This window comes from Brassica napus, chromosome C3, assembly GCF_020379485.1.
Source record: "Brassica napus cultivar Da-Ae chromosome C3, Da-Ae, whole genome shotgun sequence".
Taxonomy (NCBI): Eukaryota; Viridiplantae; Streptophyta; class Magnoliopsida; order Brassicales; family Brassicaceae; genus Brassica; species Brassica napus.
In genome coordinates, this window is record NC_063446.1 from 62,434,914 (window position 1) to 62,460,105 (window position 25,192).

Genomic DNA, 25,192 nt, shown 5'->3' on the forward strand with positions numbered 1-25,192 from the left:
GTTAACTCATTAAAATAAAGTTTGATGGGTTAAGGAAAAAAGAAAACATATCGAGCTTAGGAATGTTTCCATATTATTATTAGGAAAAGACGTAGCTTCGCTCTTAGGAAAAGATGTAGCTTCTTCCTATATAAAGAGTTCTCATGGAGAGATGTTCCATCAAGAGAAACACATTGAAAGGTTTAGTTTTGAGAGAGTTTCTAAATCTAATAAGAATAGAAGTTCTTATAATCTTTGTGTTTGTGCAACTTTAATTGGTATCAGAGCTCCAGGTTTCGAAGGTCGTTTACAAGAGGAGTTGTAACTTCGATCAAAACATGGGAGACGATTCTCAAGCACGTGATAAAGGTCTTGAGATGAAGAAGGACATACGATGTCCGATGCTAACATCGACCAACTACACCGTATGGTCGATGCAAATGAAAGTCATGCTTCGTTTATACGAAGTTTGGGATACAATTGATCCAGGGAGTAACGATGCAAAGAAGAACAATATGGCGATTGCTCTAATCTTTCAATCAGTCCCGGAGGCGCTAATACTTCAGATTGGAGAACATGATACATCGAAGAAGATTTGGGAAGCTATCAAATCCCGTAACCTAGGTGCTGATCGCGTGAGAGAAGCAAGGTTACAAACTTTGATGTCTGAGTTCGACAAACTGAAGATGACAGACACAGACACGGTGGATGACTACGCAGGAAAACTTTCAGGCTTAGCATCGAGAGCAGCCGCGTTAGGAGAGATAATGGAAGCATCAAAGCTGGTAAAGAAGTTTCTGAAGGGACTTCCAAGAACGAAGTTCATTCACATCGTAGCTTCGTTAGAACAAGTGTTGGATCTAAATTCAACGGGATTCGAAGACATTGTTGGGAGATTGAAGGCTTTCGAAGAACGCATCAAAGAAGAAACCCAAGATGAAGGTCAATCGAAGCTCATGTTTGGAAAGAATGATATGCAAGGTGGTGGAAGCCATAACAACTCGCGAGGAAGAGGCATAGGTAGAGTTTATGGTGGAAGAGGAAGAGGACAAGGAAGGTCTAATGTTTCTGATGGTCGTAACAAAGGAGGAGAAACTCCAGACAAGACCAAGAAGGACTACTCTAAGGTTAGATGTTGGCGATGCGACAAGATGGGGCACTTCGTGTTACATTGTCCTACACGACCAAGAGAAGAAGCTAACCTAACGGAAACACAAGAAGCGGATGCATTATATATGCATGAAGTAGTATTCCTCAACGAAGAGAGAGTGTTTCCTAAGAGGTTTGATGAATCCAATGGAAATACGAGTATATGGTACCTTGACAATGGTGCAAGTAACCATATGACAGGCAAGAGAGAATTCTTCTCAAACCTAGATGAGAGCATCAAAGGCAAAGTCAAATTCGGTGATGGATCAAACGTCGAGATTGTTGGGAAAGGTTCGATCACGTTCATCGGAAAAACAGGGGAGAGAAGAGCACTCAAAGATATCTACTACATCCCAAATCTTAAACATAATATCATAAGTCTTGGACAAGCAACCGAGATGGGTTGTGAGGTCAATATGAAAGAAGACTTACTGATGCTGAAAGATCCCCGTGGAAGGCTATTAGTACAAGTCACAAGGCAACCAAACCGATTGTACAAGATGCCAATGGAGGTTGAATATCCGAAGTGTCTTCAAATACAAGAAACTGATGTTACATGGATGTGGCATGCACGGCTAGGACATGTGAACTTTGGAGTTATGAAGAATATGGTAGACAAAGAGATGGTAGTAGGGATGCCTCAGGTGATACACGAGAAAGATGTATGCAGCGCCTGCTTAGTTGGGAAGCAAAATCGGAAGTCTTTCCCGCCTAAAGCAAAGTATCGAGCATCACACGCATTGGAGTTGGTACATGGTGACTTGTGCGGTCCGATATCACCATCAACACCAGCAAACAATAGATATGTATTCGTCTTAATTGATGATTACTCAAGATATATGTGGACGATGCTGCTAAGAGAGAAGAGTGAAGCATTCGATCGGTTCAAAATGTTCAAGGAGTCCGTGGAGAATCAAACGAAGCTACAACTCAAGAATTTTCGCACCGATAGAGGAGGAGAGTTCACATCTTCTGATTTCATTCGTTTTTGTGAAGAAAACGGTGTAACTAGACATCTCACCGCATCGTACACACTATCAACAAACGTAGACGAAGAACCAAGATCATTCAAGCTTCCTCATATTGATGTTACAGAAGAAGGAGATGGTGATGAGCATCAAGATCACCGACACCACGAAGAGCAAAACAATAATGAAGAAGAAGAAGCTGTAGACGCAGGTGAACAAGAACAAGTAGCAGAGAACAACGATGCAAACCAAGACCAGCATGTAACATCAAGATATGGTCGTAACATCAGAAAACCAAAGCGGTTCGATGATTACATCCTACTTGCCGAATTTGAAGGTGGCAGACTCTTGCTCACCATCGATGGTGAACCAGAAAGTTACATCGAAGCTGCAGTGATACAAGCTTGGATCGATGCAATGAAGGCAGAGATCGAATCTATCATCAAAAATAAGACCTGGAAGCTCGTCAAGAAGCCGACAGGTGTGAAACCGATAGGTTTGAAGTGAATCTATAAGATCAAGAGGAATGCAGATGGAACGATGATCAAATACAAAGCAAGGCTAGTTGCAAAAGGTTACGTGCAGCAACAAGGCATAGACTTCGACGAAGTATTTGCACCAGTTGCTCGGATAGAAACCATACGACTACTCTTGGCGTTAGCAGCAACTAATGGATGGGAGATCCATCACTTAGATGTGAAAACTGTGTTCCTGAATGGAGACTTAAATGAGGATCTATACGTTACTCAACCAGAAGGCTTTATGGAGAAAGGAAAGGAGGATCATGTGTACAAACTTAGCAAAGCACTATACGGTTTGCGTCAAGCTCCGAGAGCTTGGAACATCAAACTCGACCGTGTTCTCAAGGAGATGGAGTTCACGAAGTGCACCAAGGAACATGCGGTATATTAAAAGAAACAGAAGGGGGAGCTTCTGATCATAGCTATATACGTTGATGACTTGTTTGTAACAGGGACTTCACTCAACGTTATCAAGCAATTCAAAGATGATATGTCAAGAAGATTTGAGATGTCAGACCTCGGGAAGCTTACATACTATCTTGGTATAGAAGTAACGCAAGGATCTGATGGTATTCACATCAAACAAGAAGGATACGCGCAAGGTATACTTGTCAAGACGAAGATGGAGTCATGTAACTATACTCACGTTCTGATGCACACGAGTTTGAAAGTATCAAAGGCAGAGGAGGAGCCTGAGATTGATGCAACATTGTATCGAAGCACCATAGGATGCTTAAGAGAGAGTCATAGAGAAGCAGTGAAGCATTTATACTCACGTTCTGATGCAACATCGTATCGACGAAATGTGATGCACCTATTAACGGTCTATGGAAGTTCATCGGAGTTAAGAAGATCAACATTCCTAAGATTCAAGTTGGAATTAAGGGGGAGAATGTTGGATAATTTCAATTAACTTGAGGAGCAAGTTAACTCATTAAAGTGAAGTTTGATGGGTTAAGGAAAAAGGAAAACATATCGAGCTTAGGAATGTTTCCATATTATTATTAGGAAAAGATGTAGCTTCGCTCTTAGGAAAAGATGTAGCTTCTTCCTATATAAAGAGTTCTCATGGAGAGATGTTCCATCAAGAGAAACACATTGAAAGGTTTAGTTTTGAGAGAGTTTCTAAATCTAATAAGAAGAAAAGTTCTTATAATCTTTGTGTTTGTACAACTTTAAACATTTGTGTATGTAGAAACATTTATGACCGTGAGAAAGCTATTCTGGATAACCAGAACCCAATAGAACATCCAACAAAACGAAAATCTCTATCGAAAGTGAAAAATCTCATTTGAATGAATATACAGATGTGATAGAGTTTGGTAACTATGGTTGAGATGACACTGCTACCTAAACCATGACGTAGGACAAATTTTATCATTTTGGTATAATTAACATGTGAGGGAGTATTATTCAATGTAGCCAAACTACCATGCATTTTGTAATGAGTCATCGACTAAAAAGAGAATGGCTTAACTGTGCAAATTTTAACTGGACATATGTGCCATACGATAATGTCCCCTTTGCTTAATGAATTAATTTTCAAACTCTGCATTTAACTAAAAATAAGACTTGCAGTCACCAAAGAAACAAAAAACTCATTTCTATGTATCAAGTCTATAGAATCCATTACGTGTGGGTATATTAACTGAAACCGAACCCGAAAAATCCGAACCAAAAACCGAACCAAAGTTAAGAAAAACCCGAACGGGTTTAGAATTCAACAAGTCCGGATATCTGTACCCGATTGGTTATATCCGATACCCGAACCAATTATCCGAAGTACCCGAATATATATTTTATCAACCCTAAACTTACATCTTACATTTTCATTCATCTTTTCTTCTTCTCCTTCTTCAACATATATGTTCAATACATAGTCAAACTTATTTTATGACTGGTTATATGTATGTATCACTATACTTTGCGATTTTGATTTATGTTTGGTTACAAGTAGGATTTGCGATTTGTTTTCTCTTTGCTCTATATACAGGCATGAACTCAAACATTCATAATTATCCAGGTTTGATTTCTGTTTGATTTTGATATCTCTTTGATTTTGATTTATGAATAGATGGGTTCTTTACTATTTTATATTCAATATAATACAAATTGAAATTACATGAAGAAAAAGAATACATGCGCGTGTTCCTTAACGTAATAACAAATCAGAAAGATCATATATCTTATATTAAGTTGTTCAATCTTTTAACTTCAGGAGCAGTATTGTTTGTGGTTTCACATGGTCAAATCAAGGATACATAGAATTTTTATTATTATTTGTTACACAGTTCGGTTATATCCGAAATAATCCGAACCTTAAAAATCCGAACCCGATCCGAAGTATAAAATAACCCGAACGGGTTCTGTACCTCTATCCGAAAACCCGAAAATCCAAAGCACCCAACCCGAACCCGAACGTCCAGGCCTAGAATCCATCATATGTAATAAGACTGCAAAAATTACACACACACAAAATTGCAAAACAAGAAACCAGAACACAACAAGAACAAGAGAGGAGGCGGTGGTTCTAATGCTGATGCAAGCCTTTGACCTCCTTGTTCTGTTTCAGCAATGGATGGTGAAATATATGCGTTTGGGAAACAAGATGCTAACTGCTAAGCATAACTTGTGTCTTGATTTTTTTGCTTTCAGAAGCTGTTCACAAAAATTCGTAATTACGCAAACAAAAGTGTCAAACATAAATATAAACAAAAAAAATATTAACTAGTATCCTCCTTGTCGAAGGTGCAGGAAGCGATTGTATCCTCTGGCGACATGATGAGGAGGATTACAAAACTTGGTTCTAGTCGGAAAGAACTTGGGAGCAAATTCGACAACGGAGAAATGAAGTGTACTGGTGCGCTTTGGTTTGGTTTCTGCAGGCCATTCTTCGGTTTTCATTCAAGCTGTTCGTAACCGGCTTTGAACAGGAGATAGGACAAGACTGTGGGGTGAAAACCAAACTTGTCGACTATGTGGAGAACAGAATGAGACTCGAGACCACCTTTTCTTTGCCTGTCCATACTCCCACACCATCTGGACAGAATTTACGAAAGCCATCCTGCCACGTCCTACACATGACTGGAACATCACGGTACAACACTCTGTTGGAATGAAAAAACTTTATAAAGATGGAGAAAGTGTTTAAGTGTTTGAAGAGAAAGAACCTTTGTGAAGAAGAAAGATTTTATAACTTAGAAGAGGATTTTATTATTTGTTACAAACTTGGATTATTTCTTAGTGATACAAAATGAAAGGGGAGTGGAGGTATTTATAGCCTCCATTATACAAAATATCTCAAATATTTTAATCCTAAATCTAGATAATTCTAACATAATACCTAGATTATTTTATCCTAATTTTCTAGATAATTCTATAAGAATATCTAGATTTTTATTTTAAGGAGGTGGATGATTTTTCTAGAATTTGGGCTAAGTTTTGGATCAACACATGATTAACCCAATAATGTTTGATCCAAATCAAGTTTACTTTTCAACACCCCCTCTTAAACTTGATTTGGTTACTCCGAGTAAGCTCCTCATCTTGATGAAGTCTTCTCGCTTGAGTGGCTTGGTGAAGATATCAGCTACTTGATCATTTGTCTTCACATACTCCAATTGCACATACATCTTGGTAACACATTCTCTTATGTAGTGATAACGAGTATCGATGTGCTTACTCCGATCGTGGAAGACTGGGTTCTTTGCCAATGCTATTGCCAACTTGTTATCCACAAAGATCTTCGTTGGCTCCTCTTGTGGTAGGTTCACTCATTTAGCAAGTTTCGTAACCAAATAGCATGGCAAACACATGAAGTAGCTGCCACATACTCCGCTTCACAAGTAGAAAGAGTGACAATTGGTTGCTTCTTTGACATCCATGTGAAAACGGTTTCTCCAATGAAAAACACGAAACCACTTGTGCTTTTCCGGTCATCTACATCTCCACCCCAATCGCTATCGCTATATCCAATAAGCATGTAATCTTCAGAGATAGAGTAGTACAAGCCAAAGTTGATTGTACCTTTGATATAGCGTAGGATCCTCTTAGCTGCCTTGAAATGAGATGTTGTTGGATGCTCCATGTATCGACTCACAACTCCAACTGCGTGTAGGATGTCAGGCCTTGTGCACGTTAGATATCGTAAGCTTCCAACTAGACTCTTAAAGAGTGTTGGATCCACACTCTCTCCTTCTTCTTCCTTTGATAATTTGACTCCACATTCCATTGCCGTGCAAACTGGATTTGAGTCATCTATCTTGAACTTCTTAAGCACTTCTTTAGCATAACCTTCTTGAGTAATGAAGATTCCACTTTCTTCTTGCTTTACTTCAATGCCAAGGTAGTATGACATTAATCCAATGTCGGTCATCTCAAACTCCTTTGTCATCTCCATCTTGAAATCTTCAAACATAATCGGATTGTTGCCAGTGAATATCAAGTCATCAACATATAAGCATGCAATCAATATATCTTTGTTTTGAGTTTTGATATAAAGTGCATGCTCATATGGACACTTGATGAAGCCTTTCTCCTTGAAGTACTTACCAATCCGAGTGTTCCATTCTCTTGGTGCTTGCTTTAATCCATAAAGCGCCTTCTTCAGCCTTAAGACTTTGTCTTCTTCTCCTTTGACTATGTAGCCTTGTGGTTGCTCAATGTAGATTTCTTCCTCAAGGTCTCCATTTAAGAAGGCTGATTTTACATCCATTTGATGTATCCTCCAACTCTTTTGGGCTGCCAATGAAATGATTAGTCTAACCGTTTCTAAGCGAGCAACTGGAGCAAATACCTCATCATTGTCGATCCCGGCTCTTTGACTATAGCCTTTTGCCACCAATCTTGCCTTGTACCTTTCAACTTCTCCTTTAGAGTTATTCTTTTCCTTGTACACCCACTTCACACCAATTGCCTTGTGTCCATTTGGAAGTGAAGCTAACTCCCATGTATCTTTCTTTTGAATCGACTTGATTTCCTCATCCATTGCACTTCTCCATGACTTCTTTTCTTAGGCTTCTTCAAAGTTCATAGGCTCACAATCCGCAAATAGACAAAATAGAGTAAGATTGTCTTGATTTTCGGTTACCTCGTAGATGTCTTGTAGACTTCTAAAACGCGGAGTCCTTTCACTTGAGCTTTCATCTCCTTGAGAACTTGTTGTTGGTGAAGTTGGTGGTGTAGCTGGCTCTTCTCTCGGTTGCTCCCCATTCTCTTCTTCAAAGGATGGAAAGAAGTTGTAGTCTTCATTATTTGATCTCCAGTCCCATTCTCCTTCTTGGTCAAAGATGACATTCCGACTAATGATTGTCTTCTTTGTTTCAGGATTGTAAAGCTTGTAGCCTTTGGAGTTAGCGTCATACCCAATGAAGATGTACTTCTCACTTTTATCATCTAGTTTGCTCCGCTTCTCGTCTGGAACATGAGCGTGAGCAATGCTTCCAAAGACTCTTAGGTGTGAGACTTCGGGCTTCCTTCCGCTCCAAGCTTCTTGTGGTGTCTTTTCTAAAACACTCTTTGTTGGAGAAAGGTTTGATATATAAACCGCACAAGCAACTGCTTCTGCCCACAACTCCTTTGGTAGCTTCTTACTCTTGAGCATGCTTCTTGCCATCTCAAGTATTGTCCTATTCTTTCTTTCCGCTACTCCATTTTGTTGAGGGGTTCTAGGCACCGTCAACTGTCTTCGGATGCCATTATCTTCACAATATTTCAGAAACTCCTTGGACATAAATTCTCCTCCTTGATCTGATCTCATGGACTTGATCTTAAGACCACTTTCCTTCTCAACATGGGCTTTAAACTTTTTGAAATTTTCAAACACTTCTGATTTTTGTTTTAAAAAGTAAACCCATGTTTTTCTTGAAAAGACATAAATAAAGAAAAGGAAGTAGTTACTCTTACCAAGTAAACTTGGTTTGATCGGACCACATACATCTGTATGTATAAGTTCTAGTGGCTTTCTTGCTCTTGTCTCCGACTCCTTTGGAAAACCCATCTTGAATTGCTTTCCAAGTAAGCAATCTTCACACACTTGATTTGGATGATTGATACAAGGTAATCCTTTCACCATTTCTTTCTTGGAAAGTAGCTCTAAGCCTCCGAAGTTGAGATGCCCAAATCGAAGATGCCAAAGCCAAGATTCCTCCTTGTAGCACATCTTGAGACATCGTGCAATGTCAGTTTGAATGTTTAGGACAAACATTCTATTGTTTGACATTGGCACCTTTGTGATGAGATTATTTGCTTTATCTCTTAAAGAAAGGCTATTATCTTTTAGTCGAATGTCATAACCTTTCTCTAAGAGTTGTCCTAGGCTCAAGATGTTGGTCTTCATGCTTGGAATATAGTAAACGTTGGAAATGAATTGATGATCTCCATTCTTCAAGCGGATGAGAATATTTCCTTTACCTTTCACCTCCATCTTCGATTCATCTCCCAAAGCCACATTGGTTTTCACCGATTCATCGAGCTCTACGAACATGCTTTTATTCCCACACATGTGGTTGCTTGCACCACTATCAAGGTTCACATCCTCTTGTAAGCCATCAATAGCATATATTCTTCTTTACTCCTTTCTTCAACATAGTTGGACTTCTCTTCAACTCTATTGTTGTTTGGAGTTTTGCACTCAGAAGCATAATGCCCAAATTTCCCACAACTATAGCATTTGATGCTTGATTTTGCGTACCTTGATTTTGTGTTTCCTCTTCCACGACCTCTTGATGAGTTCTCTCCTATTTGGTTGAAGTTGTCTTCATATGGTCTCCAACCTCGTCCATTTACACCACGGCCTCGTCCTCGGAAATGACCGCCACCACGTCTTAGATTGCTTCGACCACTTTCTTCCTTGTGATCAATTCTCATCTTGAGAACTTGCTCCACAATATCTTCTTTCTTCTTCTTCTTTTCTTCATAAGCTTGTAGTGATCCAAGAAGTTGCTCCATTGTCATAGTATCCAAGTCTTTTGTCTCTTCAATCACGGTAACAATGTGTTCGAATTTCGAATCCAATGATCTAAGAACTTTCTCCATGATTCTCACATCATCTAACTTCTCACCATTTCTCTTTACGTTATTAGTAACCGTCAAGACTCTTGAGAAGTAATCTGAGATGAGTTCTCCTTCCTTTATTTGTAACGTTCAAATTCTCCTCTTAGAGTTTGAAGACGTACCTTCTTAACTTGTTCCGCTCCCTTGTAAGATGTTTGAAGCTTCTCCCATGCTTCTTTGGACGTCCTTGCACCAGCAACTTTCTCAAATGTATCTTCATCTAATCCTTGATAGATTAGACAGAGAACCTTCTTGTCTCTCTTCCTTGAATCTATCAAACCATCCTTTTGTGTTTGAGATAAACCACCATCATTCTCCGGTTCAACGAAGCCTTTCTCGACTATCTCCCACACATCATGTGCTCCTAAGATAGCCATCATCCTAAGACTCCAATTGTCATAGTTGCTCTTAGTGAGCAATGGAACTTGGAAGGGAACACCATTGTTTGTCATCTTCAAAAGGAACTTGTAGCTCTGATACCACTTTGTTGGAATGAAAAACTTTGTAGATATGGAGAAAGTGTTTAAGTGTTTGAAGAGAAAGTGTTTTGTATGAAGAAGAAAGATTTTATAACTTAGAAGAGGATTTTATTACTTGTTACAAACTTGGATTATTTCTTGGTGATACAAAATGAAAGGGGAGTGGAGGTATTTATAGCCTCCATTATACAAAATATCTCAAATATTTTAATCCTAAATCTAGATAATTCTAACATAATATCTAGATTATTTTATCCTAATTTTCTAGATAATTCTATAAGAATATCTAGATTTTTATTTTAAGGAGGTGGATGATTTTTCTAGAATTTGGGCTAAGTTTTGGATCAACACATGATTAACCCAATAATGTTTGATCCAAATCAAGTTTACTTTTCAACACACTCGTCTCTCCTAGGCGTAGTGATACTGATATGTGCCTTCTTCGGCTGACTTTCAAAACAGTATTTCATGGAGTTTGGTGTGAACGAAACAACAGGAAACTCCATGAAATATTGTTTCGACCGGCGCAACCGCGCAGATTTTTGTTTTTATTTATTTTTATATAAATATTTTTTTTTCAATTATAAATTGGTATATATTATAATATATGTGTCTATCAATTTTTAAAACATAATAAGTTTACGGTATATTTTTTCATTGAATAGATTGTTTTAAACGTTCACATGTATTTGTATCTTCTTCTATATATATATTTTTGGATTATTATTTCATTATTAAAATCGTAACTATATATATAAAGATTAGTAAAATATTTTTTTTCATATTCAAATATATTGTAACATTTCACAAATTTAGAAAAAAATTTAAAAATTAAACTTTTCGCTTCATAGATTTATATTATCGAGTAAATAATTAAACATTTAGTTTTTGTTTAATTTTTAAAATAAGCTATATAGTTTAAAATTTGTTTTCGTTGGTTTAAGGTAGTAAAGATTAATCATTGTTAGATAATATTATTTTTGTTATTTAAAAAAATCTTTATAGTTTTAAAAGTTAACATTGACAAATATTTAAATATTTAACATATGGAGGTATAGTATTACAATATTAAATTATATCTATTTAATTTATATTATCTATAAATCCAATGGATCATATATTCTTTAAATCCAATTATTGATAGCCAATAAAAAATTTTAGTAGGCCCAAAATTTAAATGATAAGATTAGATATTAAATGTAACATGACTTTCTAGGAATAGGTCCATTAGGTCCATTGTTTTAATATATATGATTGGTATTCTGTTTTTACAGTTTATTTTATGTTTCACTTAAAAAAATTATTAATTTATACTATTCAAGCAGAATCCATAATATGATTATTTTATCAACAAAATAATACGGTTAATAATTTTATTAACAAAAATATTACAGCGCTTTGAAAGCGTAGATCAAAATATAGTCTATATTATTAAAACAAAATCTTTACTAGGATTCTATCTTTTATTTTCTAAGTTATTTACAATGGTATGCCATTATTTTTAATTTTAATTTCAGTATTATTTATTTAAATCGTTCAAGAGAATATTCTCAACAATTAATAATCCCTATAACTAGCGGTGTATACTTATCACAATACAGTCAAAACTAACACATCCCTCCATTCTTGGATTTTGTTTAGAGACATCTTTAAAAATAGATTTTTGTCGTAATTGGAAAAAGCTGAAGAGATGGTGCAATTACGTATTGCATGCATGACTTTTTATTATGGTTAGATACATTTTTCCGTGGGAATCCCCTTGATCCAGTGGTTTGAGTAAGGGTTCATTAATGTTTCTACGCCAGAAGGTGTGGGTTTCAAATCCCAACAAAAATGAATTATACAGATTTATGGAGAAAAGCATACAGGAGATATTCGGCATGGCGCAAGGAGTACCGTCAGGTATGGATCTCATAAAACGGCTCAGGATAACGCAGTCAGGCGCGAATATTCATAAGACAGTTAAAATTGCCGGTTGTATAATCGTTTTGTAATATTTTTCATAGTTTGTAATACCATAATTAACCATCGACAAAAAAAAAAGATACATTTCTTGGTGTTTACATTTATAAAACAAATTGGAAGCCCAATTAAAATTCATAAAAATTATTGATTTCAATTCTAAAAGTCAACTTATTATAATTGCAACATTGTTTTTTACAACTCGATAATTTTGATTACACTAAATATAAAATTTTATTTAGAAATTTTAAAAGTAAAAAGGTACCAAAATATTTTAAATAAATGTAAGATTTATACGTAAACATTCTCCACACTGCCAAAAAAATTAATCCATATAAGAAAAATAAAAATAAATATTGTAATGGAAAACATATAAATGTTTGGAAAATTTATCAAATTTATCAACATAATAAATAACGAAAAGGACAATTATAAATCTGCTATAAAAATATTAAATTTACGAAAATATTACATTTTACAAATATTTATTAATTTTAAATGAAATTTAAAGAGGAAAGTGATTCTGTGATTTGAAAACGCGAGTCAAAATCTCGGAAGAATAATTAAAATTGAAACATTGTTTATGATTTTTCATTGGAAACGTAAAGTGATAATTTTTGGGAAACAAAATTAATATCTTCAAATAATAGTATTTGTTAACGGAGAGAATATTAATGTATTATACTATTACTAGGGTAAACCCGCTCATAGGGCGGGTAAATAAATGAATAATATAAATTTATTTTAAAAGATTTATTTATTTTAAGTTAAAATAACATTAATTTCATAATATTACAATAATTTAAAATTTATTTTACTATTTATTTTAGAGATTATTATATCATTTTAAAATATAATTATTTAATTTCTTTCTTTATTTTAGTCGATTGGATTAAACATTAAAGTCAATTAGATTCAGTGACGTTTATAGATTATAAGTAGACTGAAGTTTTTCTATCTTATTTATATGTTTGTTTCATGAAATAAACTATTTTAAAATATTTTTTTATTATAAATGATTTATGTGATGTAAAAGAAATAATTTATTCATTATAACTAAAAATATTTAAAATTACTTATATATATAAGATGAAACTACAATTACTATTTGTACATCGACATGTTTGTTAGAATATTATATGTAAACATTTATTAGAGTTTATAAAATCTTATAGAATTTAAAAATAATGTATAAAATAAAAAAAATATATTTTTATTTTATATGTAGTTGGAGGAAAATGTAAATTTAGAATGGTGAAATATCAAAATTTCTTCCTTTTTGATGATTCGACAGCACAATATATATATATATGTCAAATGCAAATTTTAGAGAAAATAAAATATCTAAATGGAAGAAATTTTATTTAAAAAAAAAGAAAGAAGAGAGTTTCATTTTGGGGATAATGGATAAAAATTGTCTTTTTATATCAGAAAGAAGAGAGTTCCAATCTTAAATCTATCGTACAAATTTTATATCAATAGAAACTTGTTTGGTATTTTACCAAATTTGTAAGTTTATATACATTTGGATCTCGTGTTCAAAAAAAAAAAAACATTTGGTCCAAATGATTTGGATATATTTTAGCATGTTCATTGGCCCAAGTTACTTAAAGTCCATCTAAAAATAATAAACCTTAAATATAATTAAACTAACCCACCAAACATTTATTGTATTAAAAGAAATAAAAACCTAAATCTAAACATTATTTTTTATGGTTGAACTTTTTTTCTCGGCCGCACCTAACGACGGGATCAGTTTCTCTGTGCTTGCCGTCATACAGTTCATAATATCTCCTCATCGTTGTGATTTTCTTCTCTGCACAAAACTTAGATCTGTCTCCATTTCTTATGTTTCCCTTTCTTCCTTCAATCCTAAATCCTCTTTTTTACTGGTTTCCAGGTCAACCTTCGTCTTGGCTCTTTCTCTCTCGTCCTCTTCGCATCATCCGCCGTGGTTCATCAAAATGTTGCCGTATATTCAGTTGTTGAGGCGGAGGACGCTCTGAAGCAGTACTCTTCCGGTATCATATACCAATGAATTCTAATCCAACACACACCATCAACATCTCTCCAGACCTTCTCGATCCGAGCAGCCCATAGATCATTAGAGAGAAGATTCTCTCTTGCCGATTGAAGTGATGAAAATTTGAGGAAGGAAACTTACATATTTATAGCAGCGAAATCACTCAATGGTATTAAGGAGTAGATTAATTGAATAGAGGATCGTGTGATATGTGGGAAATTGGAGTTAAATTGAGCATTAATGAAGATGCATGAATCTGGTCGACTCTGTAACGGACAACGGCGACGAAAATAATGCTTTGATATAGATTTTTTTGAAAGGCCCAGTAAAGATTTGCACGAAACTCATAAAAATCTTGATTTTTGGGGTTGCCACGTGTCACTCCCGAAATGCATGACTTTGTGGGCTTCACCAGGAGTGAGCAAACTTTCTTTATATAAATAGATAGATAGATAGTTCTTGATGTTTTTGACCTTTTAACCTCGAATACAGATGACAAAAAAAAAAAACATCCCATACAAAAGATGTCATTGTTTAGCCAAAAAAAAAAGAGAGACAACGGCATCGTTCACGGTCACACATAATTTCCCATTTTCTGCTTTATTACCATATACTACCCATCATGGCAAGTGTTCCTCTTCATTTATTACTCACCGGAAGGAACAAAAACAAATCAAAATTTCCGGTGAGTTTTCTCTCAATCGGCTAAAAATTACGTGAAGAAGAGGTGGACCAGAAAATTCCGGTGAACCGAAGATGACTTCGGGGACTAGAACACCGACATGGAAAGAACGAGAGAATAACAAACGGCGAGAGCGGCGGATACGCGCGATTGCGGCTAAGATCTTCGCGGGACTTCGGATTCATGGGAACTTCAAGCTTCCCAAACACTGCGATAACAACGAAGTTCTTAAAGCTCTTTGCAATGAATCTGGTTGGACCGTCGAAGACGACGGAACTACTTACCGTAAGGTAAATCAAAAACTCAGTTTCTTTATATGAAACTCTGAATAGATCTGTTCTTTCTTTGTTGGAGACATAACTTTTAATTATTACGTGAACCGGACGGTTGTGATTTAACATTGACCGGTTTAGTCGTGATTGCAAACGTCAGATCGAAACCGTTCTGGTGAACTGAAAAAGCATGACGGTTGTGTAAGATTCGCTGATTCTTTAAGACTATGTGTTCACTTTCAGACAAGAATATTACACCGTAATGACTTTACCCTTAGCGAGTTATATCTCCAAGGGTTAACTTGTTATTTCCCCACGAAAACTATCGTATAGCATCAGATGTCCACGGAACTATGACTTCGTGATATATATATATATGAACTGAATATTACAAATGTATTTCTTCCCCTAATTAAAAGTTAGAGTCTTATTTCTCTCCGAACCATTGATTTTGACCTTAATTATACATAAACCATGATTTTGATTGGTTTATTATTTATCAACCCATATAAACTAACTAAACCAAACAAAAAAAACCCAATTTTAATTAAACCAGAACTTTTGACTCAAAAAAAAAATTAAACCAGAACTTTTGACTCAAAAAAAAAATTAAACCAGACCCCACCCGACCCAACCTGACCCATTGTTCTCTTCTTCTTCACCCGACAAATTAAACCATACACTCTCTCTCTCTTTTTCTATCTCTTGAACAGAGCACAGAAGTAGTTAGAGGAAACTAAGGCGAAGATATGTCGGAAAATGAGAGAGGTGAAGACTTTGTCGTCGGCAAATCCAATCTCCTCACCCGCTACGCTCGCAACAAGTTCAACACGAACTCAAAAGCCATCATTGGCGTCGAGTTTCAGACTCAGAGCATGCTCATCTACGGTAAAAAGGTCAAAACTCAGATTTGAGAGACCGTCGGTCAAGAACGCTTCCGCGCTGTCACTCCCGCCTATTACCGTAGAGCCGTCGGAGCACTCGTCGTCTATGACATCACTCGCATCTCAAACTTCGAGAACGTTGGTGGCTCGATGAGCTCAACAGTAGGTTCTCTTCTCTGTTTCAATTGAAACTGAGGGTGAAGAAGAAGAGAACAATGGATCGGGTGGGGTCTAGTTTATTTTTCTTTTTGAGTCAAATGGTTTGGTTTAACTAAAATTGGGTTTTTGTTAGGTTTAACTGGTTTATATTGTTTGGTAAATAATAAACCAATCAAAAGCATGATTTATGTACGATAGATTATTCTAAAGAATATTTTTACTGTTTAGATTTGATTCTGTATAGATCAAGGGCAATCCCTCAAATATTGTAACCAACTCTGGTATATATTTCACGTGAATACAACGTACAATGTTAAGGGAAAATATCTGTCTAACATGGTATCAGAGGATTCATCCTGAACCTAATATTTCTTCTCTCTTCTCTTCTTCTCTTTTCTCTTCTCTTCTTCTAAACCTCGATTCTTTCAATCTTTCGCCTCATGAACGGGCTTATGGAGTGACTAACATCAAGTCACACATACCTATCATTCTCGATGATGATGAACACAACTATGATGCGTGGAAGGAACTCTCCCTCACCCATTGTCAAACCTTTGAGGTTTCTGGCCACTTGGACGGCACTCTCCTACCAGCTGATGACGATGATGCAGAATGGAGAAAGAAGGACGGGCTCGTGAAGCTGTGGCTATACATCACTCTATCGAAGAGCCTCTTCAAGAGTACATTCAAAACCGGCGGTACCTCGCGTGAAATTTGGCTACAGATCGAAAACTACTTCCGTAATAACAAGGAAGCTAAGGCAATCCAGCTAGATCACGACTTGCGCAACAAAGTAATCGGTGATAAATCAATTCAAGTCTACTGCCAAGAGCTTAGTCGCTAACTGATCTGATGTCAAACGTTGATGCTCCCGTCTCCGAACGGACTCTGGTCACATATATGCTCAATGGCCTAAATGCAAAGTACGACAACATCATTAAGGTCATCATGCACCGTCAACCATTTCCAACTTTTGAAGACGCAAGATCGATGTTGCTTCTTGAAGAAAATCATTTGTCCAGAGGCAAGAAACAGGATCCAACACACACATACACCTCTTCAGCTGATAAGGTTCTAGTTGCAACGGTTCCAAATACAGAGAGTAAACACACTGCTGCAAATTCAAACATCAATCAAAAATCATACAACAATTGTGGCAGAGGTCGTGGTCGTAGCCGTGGTAGGGGACACAACACACGACTACAACTGCAGCAATGAAACTCACCGTTCTAGACCAACAACTACCCGTTTTGGATGCAACAACAGTTCAATACCTGGATGCAACAGAACCAACCTCACTTTCAGTGACAGGGACTTCTTGGTCCACACCCGCAACTCCCAGTTCAACAACATCAACAGCCGCTTCAAGCAGGTACCTCGATGATGTAGCCTACTGTGGATTTTGCTTCAGCCTTCAACACCATGACGCTTGTAGATCCCTCAGACAACAACTGGTACATGGACTCGGGAGCTACTGCTCATCTTGCCAACTCTTCAGGTAATCTCAAGTCTGTTTTTAACTTGAGCACTGGAAAGTCAGTTACCGTTGCTAATGGCTCCAACATTCCTATTACTAAATCCGGTTTTGTTTCCCTTCCTACCAACACTCGTTCCCTCTCTTTAAACTCTGTTCTTGTCACTCCATCAATCATAAAAAATCTCATATATGTCCGTAAATTTACAAAGGACAACTCTTGCTCTATTGAATTTGATCCTTATGGTTTTTCTGTGAAGGATCTACACACTCAGATGACTATTCTCCGCAGTGAGCAGTGACAGTACTGGAGACTTATATCCAGTTTTTCTAGCTTTCAATAAAACTTCTGAGACTCCCTCAGCGTAGCTTGTCTCCTCCTCCAGCATTTGGCATCAAAGACTGGCTCATCAAGCAATGAAACACTAAATTCCTTGTTTTCTTCTTCAGCTTTGCAGTGTAATAATAAAGACCTGCAGAAACTTTGTAATGCTTGTCAACTTTCCAAACAAAATAAAGTTCCCTTCAAAAATTTGATTCAACTGTCACTGCACCATTTGACATTGTTCACTCTGATCTATGGACCTCTCCTGTCCAAAGTATCAGTGGAATAAAATACTACGTCCTCTTCCTTGATCAATTCTCTCATTTCCTATGGGTATATTCTTTGAGATCAAAAGATCAAGTCTTCTCCAAATTTCTTCACTTCACCGCTTTCATTCAAAACCAATTCTCTAAAACCATAAAATCTTTTCAGTGTGACAATGGAACAGAATACAACAATTCCCAGTTCCATGATCACTTCTCTGCCAAGGGGATCACCTTTCGTTTTTCGTGCCCATACACCTCCCAACAAAACAGACGATCAGAACGGATGATCCGAACCATAAACAATGCGGTTTGAAGTCTCTTGTTCCAAGCTCAACTCCCGAACTCTTTTTGGGTAGAAGCTCTTCACTCATCTGTCCACATCCTAAACCTTTTACCTTCAAAAACGATCCAAAACAGAACACCATATACCACTCTCTTCAATAAACCACCTGGCTACTCTCACTTAAGAGTCTTCGGTTCCCTTTGCTACCCAAACCAAAACCACAAAACCACTCACAAACTATCCCATCACTCCTTTCCTTGTGTATCTCTTGGCTATCCTCACAGCCATAGAGGATACAGATGTTTCGACCTCAAAACCAGAAAAATCATAATCTCGAGACATGTCCAATTCGATGAGACATGCTTTCCATACCAACAAATCAAAAAAGAGCTAGACTCTGCCTATGATTTTCTTTCAGCAAACTTTGAGCCCTCTCCTCTGTTTCAACAAATTCTTCAAACACCATAAACACCTCTTCCTCCTCCAGCTATTACCAACATGCCAACTCAAGTTGTTAACACGACATCAGAGGCTCCAAGGCATCAAATGACCACTCGGTCAAGACATGGAATACACAAACCAAAACAGCTTTTATCTCTTCATACTCAACATCGCTCTCCCCTTCCTCTCGGCTATAAATAAGCCTTAAAAGATCCGTTCTGGAACAATTCAATGGGTGATGAGTACAGTGCAATAGTTAAAAGTAAGATTTTTAATTTGGTACCGAGACCCAAAGGGGCAAACATAATCAGATCAATGTGGCTTCACAAACATAAATATGATGCTAACGGTTGCTTCAAAAAGCACAAATCCCGTCTTGTTGCTAATGGTAAATCGCAGGAAGAAGGTATTGATTTCACAGAGACGTTCAGCCCTGTCGTTAAATCAGCTTCAATTCGCGCAGTACTACATGTTGCTCTCGCAAACAACTGGCCGATAAATCAGTATGACGTTCAGAATGCCTTTCTTCACGGCAATTTGGAAGAAACAGTCTATATGTTTCAGCCTCCCGGATTCGTTGATGCAACTAAACCAGATCATGTCTGTAGACTTAACCGTTCCATCTATGGCCTACGCCAAGCTCCCAGAGCCTGCAACCAACGGTTTGTGGAGTTTATAACAAAACAAGGGTTCAAACAGAGCAAGAGTGATGCTAGTATGTTCATATATCTCAAAAACGGTGAACGTGCGTATCTTCTCCTATACGTCGACGATATAATACTTACAGCATCATCTTCGTCTTTTCGAAAGTCAGTTGTCGATGCCATGAAGTCAGAGTTTCCTATCACAGATGAAGGTCAGATTAACTCCTTCTTGAAGGTCAGATTAACTCCTTCTTGGGCATATCTGCTCTCTTTAACGACAAGGGCTTGTTCTTAAATCAATCACGCTATGCTGAAGAAATAATAGAACGTGCAAAGATGGTGGACTGCAAACCCTGTGCAACTCAGGTCGATTTAAAGTCCAAATTATCAGACAAAGAAGGTAAACCAGTCACTAACCCTCTGAATATTGAAGCTTGGCAAGGGCTTTGCAGTACCTTACATTCACCAAGCCTGATATAGCCCATGCAGTTCAACAAATATGCTTGTTCATGCATGACCCTAGAGAGCCACATCTCCAAGCTCTCAAATGTATAATACATTACTTGCAAGGCACGAAATCGAAAGGTCTACAACTGCTGAAGTCTCAGACAATGAAACTCACTGTCTACTCAGACGCGGATTGGGTGGATTGTCCCTCGACAAGAAGATCAACCTCGGGGTTCTGCGTTTACTTCGGAGACAATCTCGTCTCATGGTCTGCGAAGAGACAGCCTACAGTATCCAGGTCTAGCGCCGAGGCTGAATACAAAGGCGTAGCCAATGCCGTAGCGAAAGTGTGTTGGTTATGTAACATGTTACTAGAAATGCATTGCCCTCTCCAACAAGCAACCATAGTCTATTGTGACAATATCAGTGCCGTGTACTTATCGTCCAATCCGGTGCAGCATCAGCGAACGAAACATATAGAAATTGACATACATTTTGTTCGAGAGAAGGTCCAAATGGGTCAGATTCGAGTGCTGCACATACCGTCATCTCTACAGTACGCTGACATCTTTACCAAAGGCTTGCCATTATCACTCTTCAACAACTTCCGGTCCAGCTTAGGCGTGTATGATCCCCACGCTACAACTGCGGGAGGGTGATAGATTATTCTAAAGAATATTCTTATTGTTTAGATTTGATTCTGTATAGATCAAGGGCAATCTCTCAAATATTGTAACCAACTCTGGTATATATTTCAAGCGAATACAACGTACAATGTTAAGGGAAAATATTTGTCTAACAATGTATAATTAAGCTCAAAATAAATGGTTCGGGGAGAAATAAGACTGTAACTTTTAATTCAGGGAAAATACATTTGTAATATTCAGTTAATGTATATATAGCAGGAGCTCATAGTTCTGTGGACATTTGATGACATACGATAGTTCTTGCGGGGAAATAGCACATTAACCTCTTTCTAATAGGTATCTCTCTGGGTAGGATGGTCATTTACCCTAAATTTGTGTTTCCTCGTCCGTTTAATATTTTTGTCTCACTATCTGAAAGTGAGATCATTTGAGAATTTTTCTTTGGTCATAATTTGCTTTAGTTAAGACTTTAGTACAACGATCGAGGAAGACTTTAATCTTCTTTTCAGATTCTTAAGCTGTGATTGGTTAGTCTGCTGGCGTAACAAAAAGCAGAGTAAAATGTATATGGGCCCACCAAACTAAAGTAAATATTCTCGCTTCTTTCGTTAAGTGGAAATGTTATCGCCGGAAGAAAAACAAAACATGTGATAACAAAAAAATAGAGCAAATCTCCAAAATAGCATATTTCTAAGTTTATAAAACAAAAATAGCATTCAAAAACTAAAATGACCAAAATAACACATTTCTAAGTTTATCCTTTGAAAATTTTAATTTTTTTATTTTTAAAAATTTAAAATCTTATCTCCAAAACCTCATTTCTCAACTCTAAACCCTAAACCCTAAACTCTAAACCCTAAACCATAAACTCTAAACTCTAAACCCTAAACCCTAAGCCATAAACCCTAAACCCTAAACTCTAAACTCTAAACCCTAAACTCTAAACCCTAAACCCTAAACCCTAAACCCTAAATCCTAAACCCTATAATTTAAACCCTAAACCCTAAACTCTAAACCCTAAACCCTAAATCCTAAACCCCACCCTTTAACTCTAAACCCTAAGTTTGTGACTTTTGATAAAACATTAAGTGATATTTTTGTGACTTTTGAACTTGAGTGCTAGTTTGGAAACATAAACTTGATTTAGTGCTATTTTTGTCTTTTTCTCAGCAAAATATTTACTCCAAATTAGGTGGGTCCAAGATAACAAGTTTTACACCGACTTACGCTCAGATTTTACCAATCAGACACTTTGAAATTCAATTTTATTTATTTTCCTCGACAAACCATGATAATTAAAATGGGATGATTATTCATTGTTTGACCATTAAGATTTCAAGGAGAATCATTGTTCTTTACCTTTTATTCTTTTTAGTTGCATTTGGATTTTCAATTTCTCGATCATAAATTGTGATCGGTAAATAATCGAGTAAATGGGAGTAAATAAATTAGAGTAATTGAGAGAAAAAGTTATGGAGTAAACAAATAATAAAAGAAAAAAAGTAAAGGTCACATCCAGCTTTAATTGATTTCCTTCTGAATAACCATGAGGAAAAAATAAATCATTTTCCCTTAGATTAAACAGTAATCAGAGTAAACATATTAAAAATTATTATAATTTTTTTTCACCTGATTGGTTTCTAGAGTAGCTGAACTTAGAGTAATTTTCGCTGATATATTATCGCTATAGTGGACATACAGTCAAAGCCAATAGTGTATCTTGTTCGTGCTCACCAGCTTTAAGTTCTCTTTTTTATAATACATCCATGAGAAAAAAAATTTGTTCTTTGACATAAACCAGAGAAAATCATTGTCTTTTACCTTTGTTTTTCTTTTCTTGTTGCATTTGAATTTTCAGTTACTCAATCATAATGTTATTTTGTTCGTTAATCATCATCTTTTGCTTTAGGTGAAAAGGGTAAAGAACAGTTTTAACTCTCTCTTGTGTAATTAATCCACTAGCAAAAGATTGTCATTTTCAAAATTTATCTGCTTGAAATGGTTTATATGTTTGTGATAATATTTCTTACACTTTGCATAAACACTTGTGTAGGGATGCAAACCAATGGATCGAATGGAACTCAGGAATGGTTCTACTTCAGCGAGTCCATGCTCATCGTACCAACCTAGCCCTCGTGGTTCCTACAATCCGAGCCCTTCATCTTCCTCATTCCCTAGTCCTACAAACCCATACGGTGATGCTAACTCACTAATCCCATGGCTCAAGAATCTCTCTTCAAACTCACCTTCCAAGCTTCCTTTCTTCCATGGAAACTCTATATGACTCCACCATTGGCTCGAAGCCCTACTCGTAACCAAGTGACCATCCCTGACTCTGGATGGCTTTCTGGAATGCAAACCCCCACAGAGCGGACCGTCTTCTCCTACTTTCAGATTAGTGTCGAGAAACCCGTTTTTTGACAAAGAGGCTTTTAAAATGGGAGATTGTAATTCACCAATGTGGACTCCTGGACAAAGTGGAAACTGCTCTCCAGCTATACCTGCTGGTGTTGATACAAACTGTGATGTACCAATGGCTGATGGAATGGCGGCAGAGTTTGCGCTCGGTTCTAATGCGATTGGAATGGTGAAGCCTTGGGAATGAGAAATGATACATGGAGAATGAGTTTCAGATGATTTAGAACTTACACTTGGAAATTCAAGAACCAGATAAATTCTGAGAAGATTCAACGTCGTTTGCTGTCAGTCAGATCTTATATTTAGTCTCTTACTTTCTCTTTTCATCTTTTGTCTGTTTTTTTCAGTGATGATTAAAGGTGATTGAGGGAAGACGAACATTTTAGAACTTTGTTTTTTTTTTTCCTTGTTGGCCTATACTAAAGTTGTAGTTAGTATATTATATCTCCAGTTTTTTTTAAAAAATATTTGTGGAAATTTGATTTTCGATTAAGCAATGTTATTACCATAGTGGGATATTCATGTAAAATATTGAAGTCAGTTTGAACGTGATAACTTATCAGCAACCTGTCTTTGAACATATTTTATTTTTAACATCCCCTCGAGAATTACAAAATGTTTTGGTAACTACGTATCAACGGTAAGATGGTTTTTAGATTTTTTTTAAAAATAAGTTTGTCCATATAATTACATAAGTGTAATTTAATAAATCAAACAATTCTTAATTTATACATAGTTTAAATATACTAGAATAGTAAAATATTATATATATTTTGATCGGTATACTCTTAAGTAACTAAATCACAAAAGCGTAAATTAATAAAATAAGTAATTTTTGTTGTTGTTCTAGAATTATATGATTTTTAGACCGAACTGGTGAATATATACTAGACATACATTTATATTTCGAGTCTGCACTTATATTTTATAACAGTTTGATATATTAGATTTGAACACTAACATGTGAATAGAGTGCCAATGAGTTTCTTCAAAAATTTGATTCTTAGATATGTATCTGGAGTAGAAATATTTTTTACAAATGTCCATATTTTTTAATTGACACTTCTGTAATTCATTGAATGCATAGAAGAAGTTTTAAAAAAAAAAACTAAACTCATATCAGTGAAATATAAACGAAAACGAAAACATAATTTTATAGAGGTGAAAAATAAAATCACTTATAGAGAATCAATAGTAAGCAAATCGAGAGTAGAAAACCTAATCCTCTTTCGTTATTTTACAATCGATGTTGCCTATCTGGTTTTTGTGATTTGTGTCAGTCGGAAAACTTAATATTTCAGTCGGAAAACTTAATTTTTTTTTGTGCATATGAAGTCTTAAAAGTAATTAAAATGAGTTGTAATTAATTCTTCAACAATGATGATATATTTAATAGACCAACATTTGTATTCGTCATTTTAAAATCGATAAAAATTTTAGTTTTTCAAAATGTTAAAACTATTTAATAAACTTAAATTAATATAAAAAATTCACCTTGCGCATGTACGCGGATTATCATCAAACGTAAATGATAACAGAAAGCTAGATTAGGTTGGAAGACCAAAGATATGTTATGTATGTTCTAGTTGTACGTAATCGAAAAAAAAAAAGTCGTACGTAATCAATAGAAAAGTCAACGAACAATGACGACCAGTCGACCACATGTGTCTGATATTATTAAGAGTTATTCTTAGATTCACCGGCCAATAGAATTTCATTATTTCAAATTCGATATCTTTTAAAAAAGGAAACAAAATATTATCAAGTTATATTATGTTTTTTAAAAAAAAAGTAAAAAAAAAATATCAGCTACAGAAAAAAGAATTAAAAAAAAAATTTTAACGTCGTCAGCAAAATACTAAACCCTAAATCCTAATTCCTAAACCCTAAATCATAATCTCTAAACCCTAAATCCTAAACCCTAAACCTTTGGGTAAACCTAAACCGTTGGGTAAACCCTAAACCTTTGGATAAACTCTAAATCCTTGGGTAAACCCTAAACCCTTGGATAAATCCTAAACTCTAAATAAAAACACTAAACCCTAAAATTCTAAACCCTAAATCCTAAACCCTAAACCCTTGAGTGTTTTCGTGTTTAGTGATTTTGATTTAGAGT

At 36.0% G+C, this 25,192-nt stretch overlaps 1 protein-coding gene and 1 pseudogene across 1 annotated transcript; one reads left to right on the plus strand and one right to left on the minus strand.

Moving 5' to 3' along the window:
- Window positions 1-9,145: 9,145 nt before the first annotated feature.
- On the minus strand, window positions 9,146-10,122 carry LOC125583222. Its single transcript, XM_048749856.1, has 2 exons — window positions 9,793-10,122; window positions 9,146-9,745 (listed from the first exon to the last, which is right to left on the minus strand). The coding sequence occupies exons 1-2, from the start codon at window positions 10,120-10,122 to the stop codon at window positions 9,146-9,148; spliced, it is 930 nt and encodes a 309-aa protein (XP_048605813.1).
- Window positions 10,123-11,882: 1,760 nt separating this feature from the next.
- LOC106403133 lies at window positions 11,883-23,656 on the plus strand (annotated as a pseudogene).
- Window positions 23,657-25,192: the final 1,536 nt, after the last annotated feature.

What these genes read in the sequence shown, in the direction of transcription:
- LOC125583222 (XM_048749856.1), bottom strand. Translation starts at nt 10,122, where the DNA reads ATGACAAACAATGGTGTTCCCTTCCAAGTTCCATTGCTCACTAAGAGC. An exon ending in GAGCGGAACAAGTTAAGAAG is followed by an intron (nt 9,746 to 9,792) that starts GTACGTCTTCAA and finishes TTACAAATAAAG; the next exon opens with GAAGGAGAACTCATCTCAGA.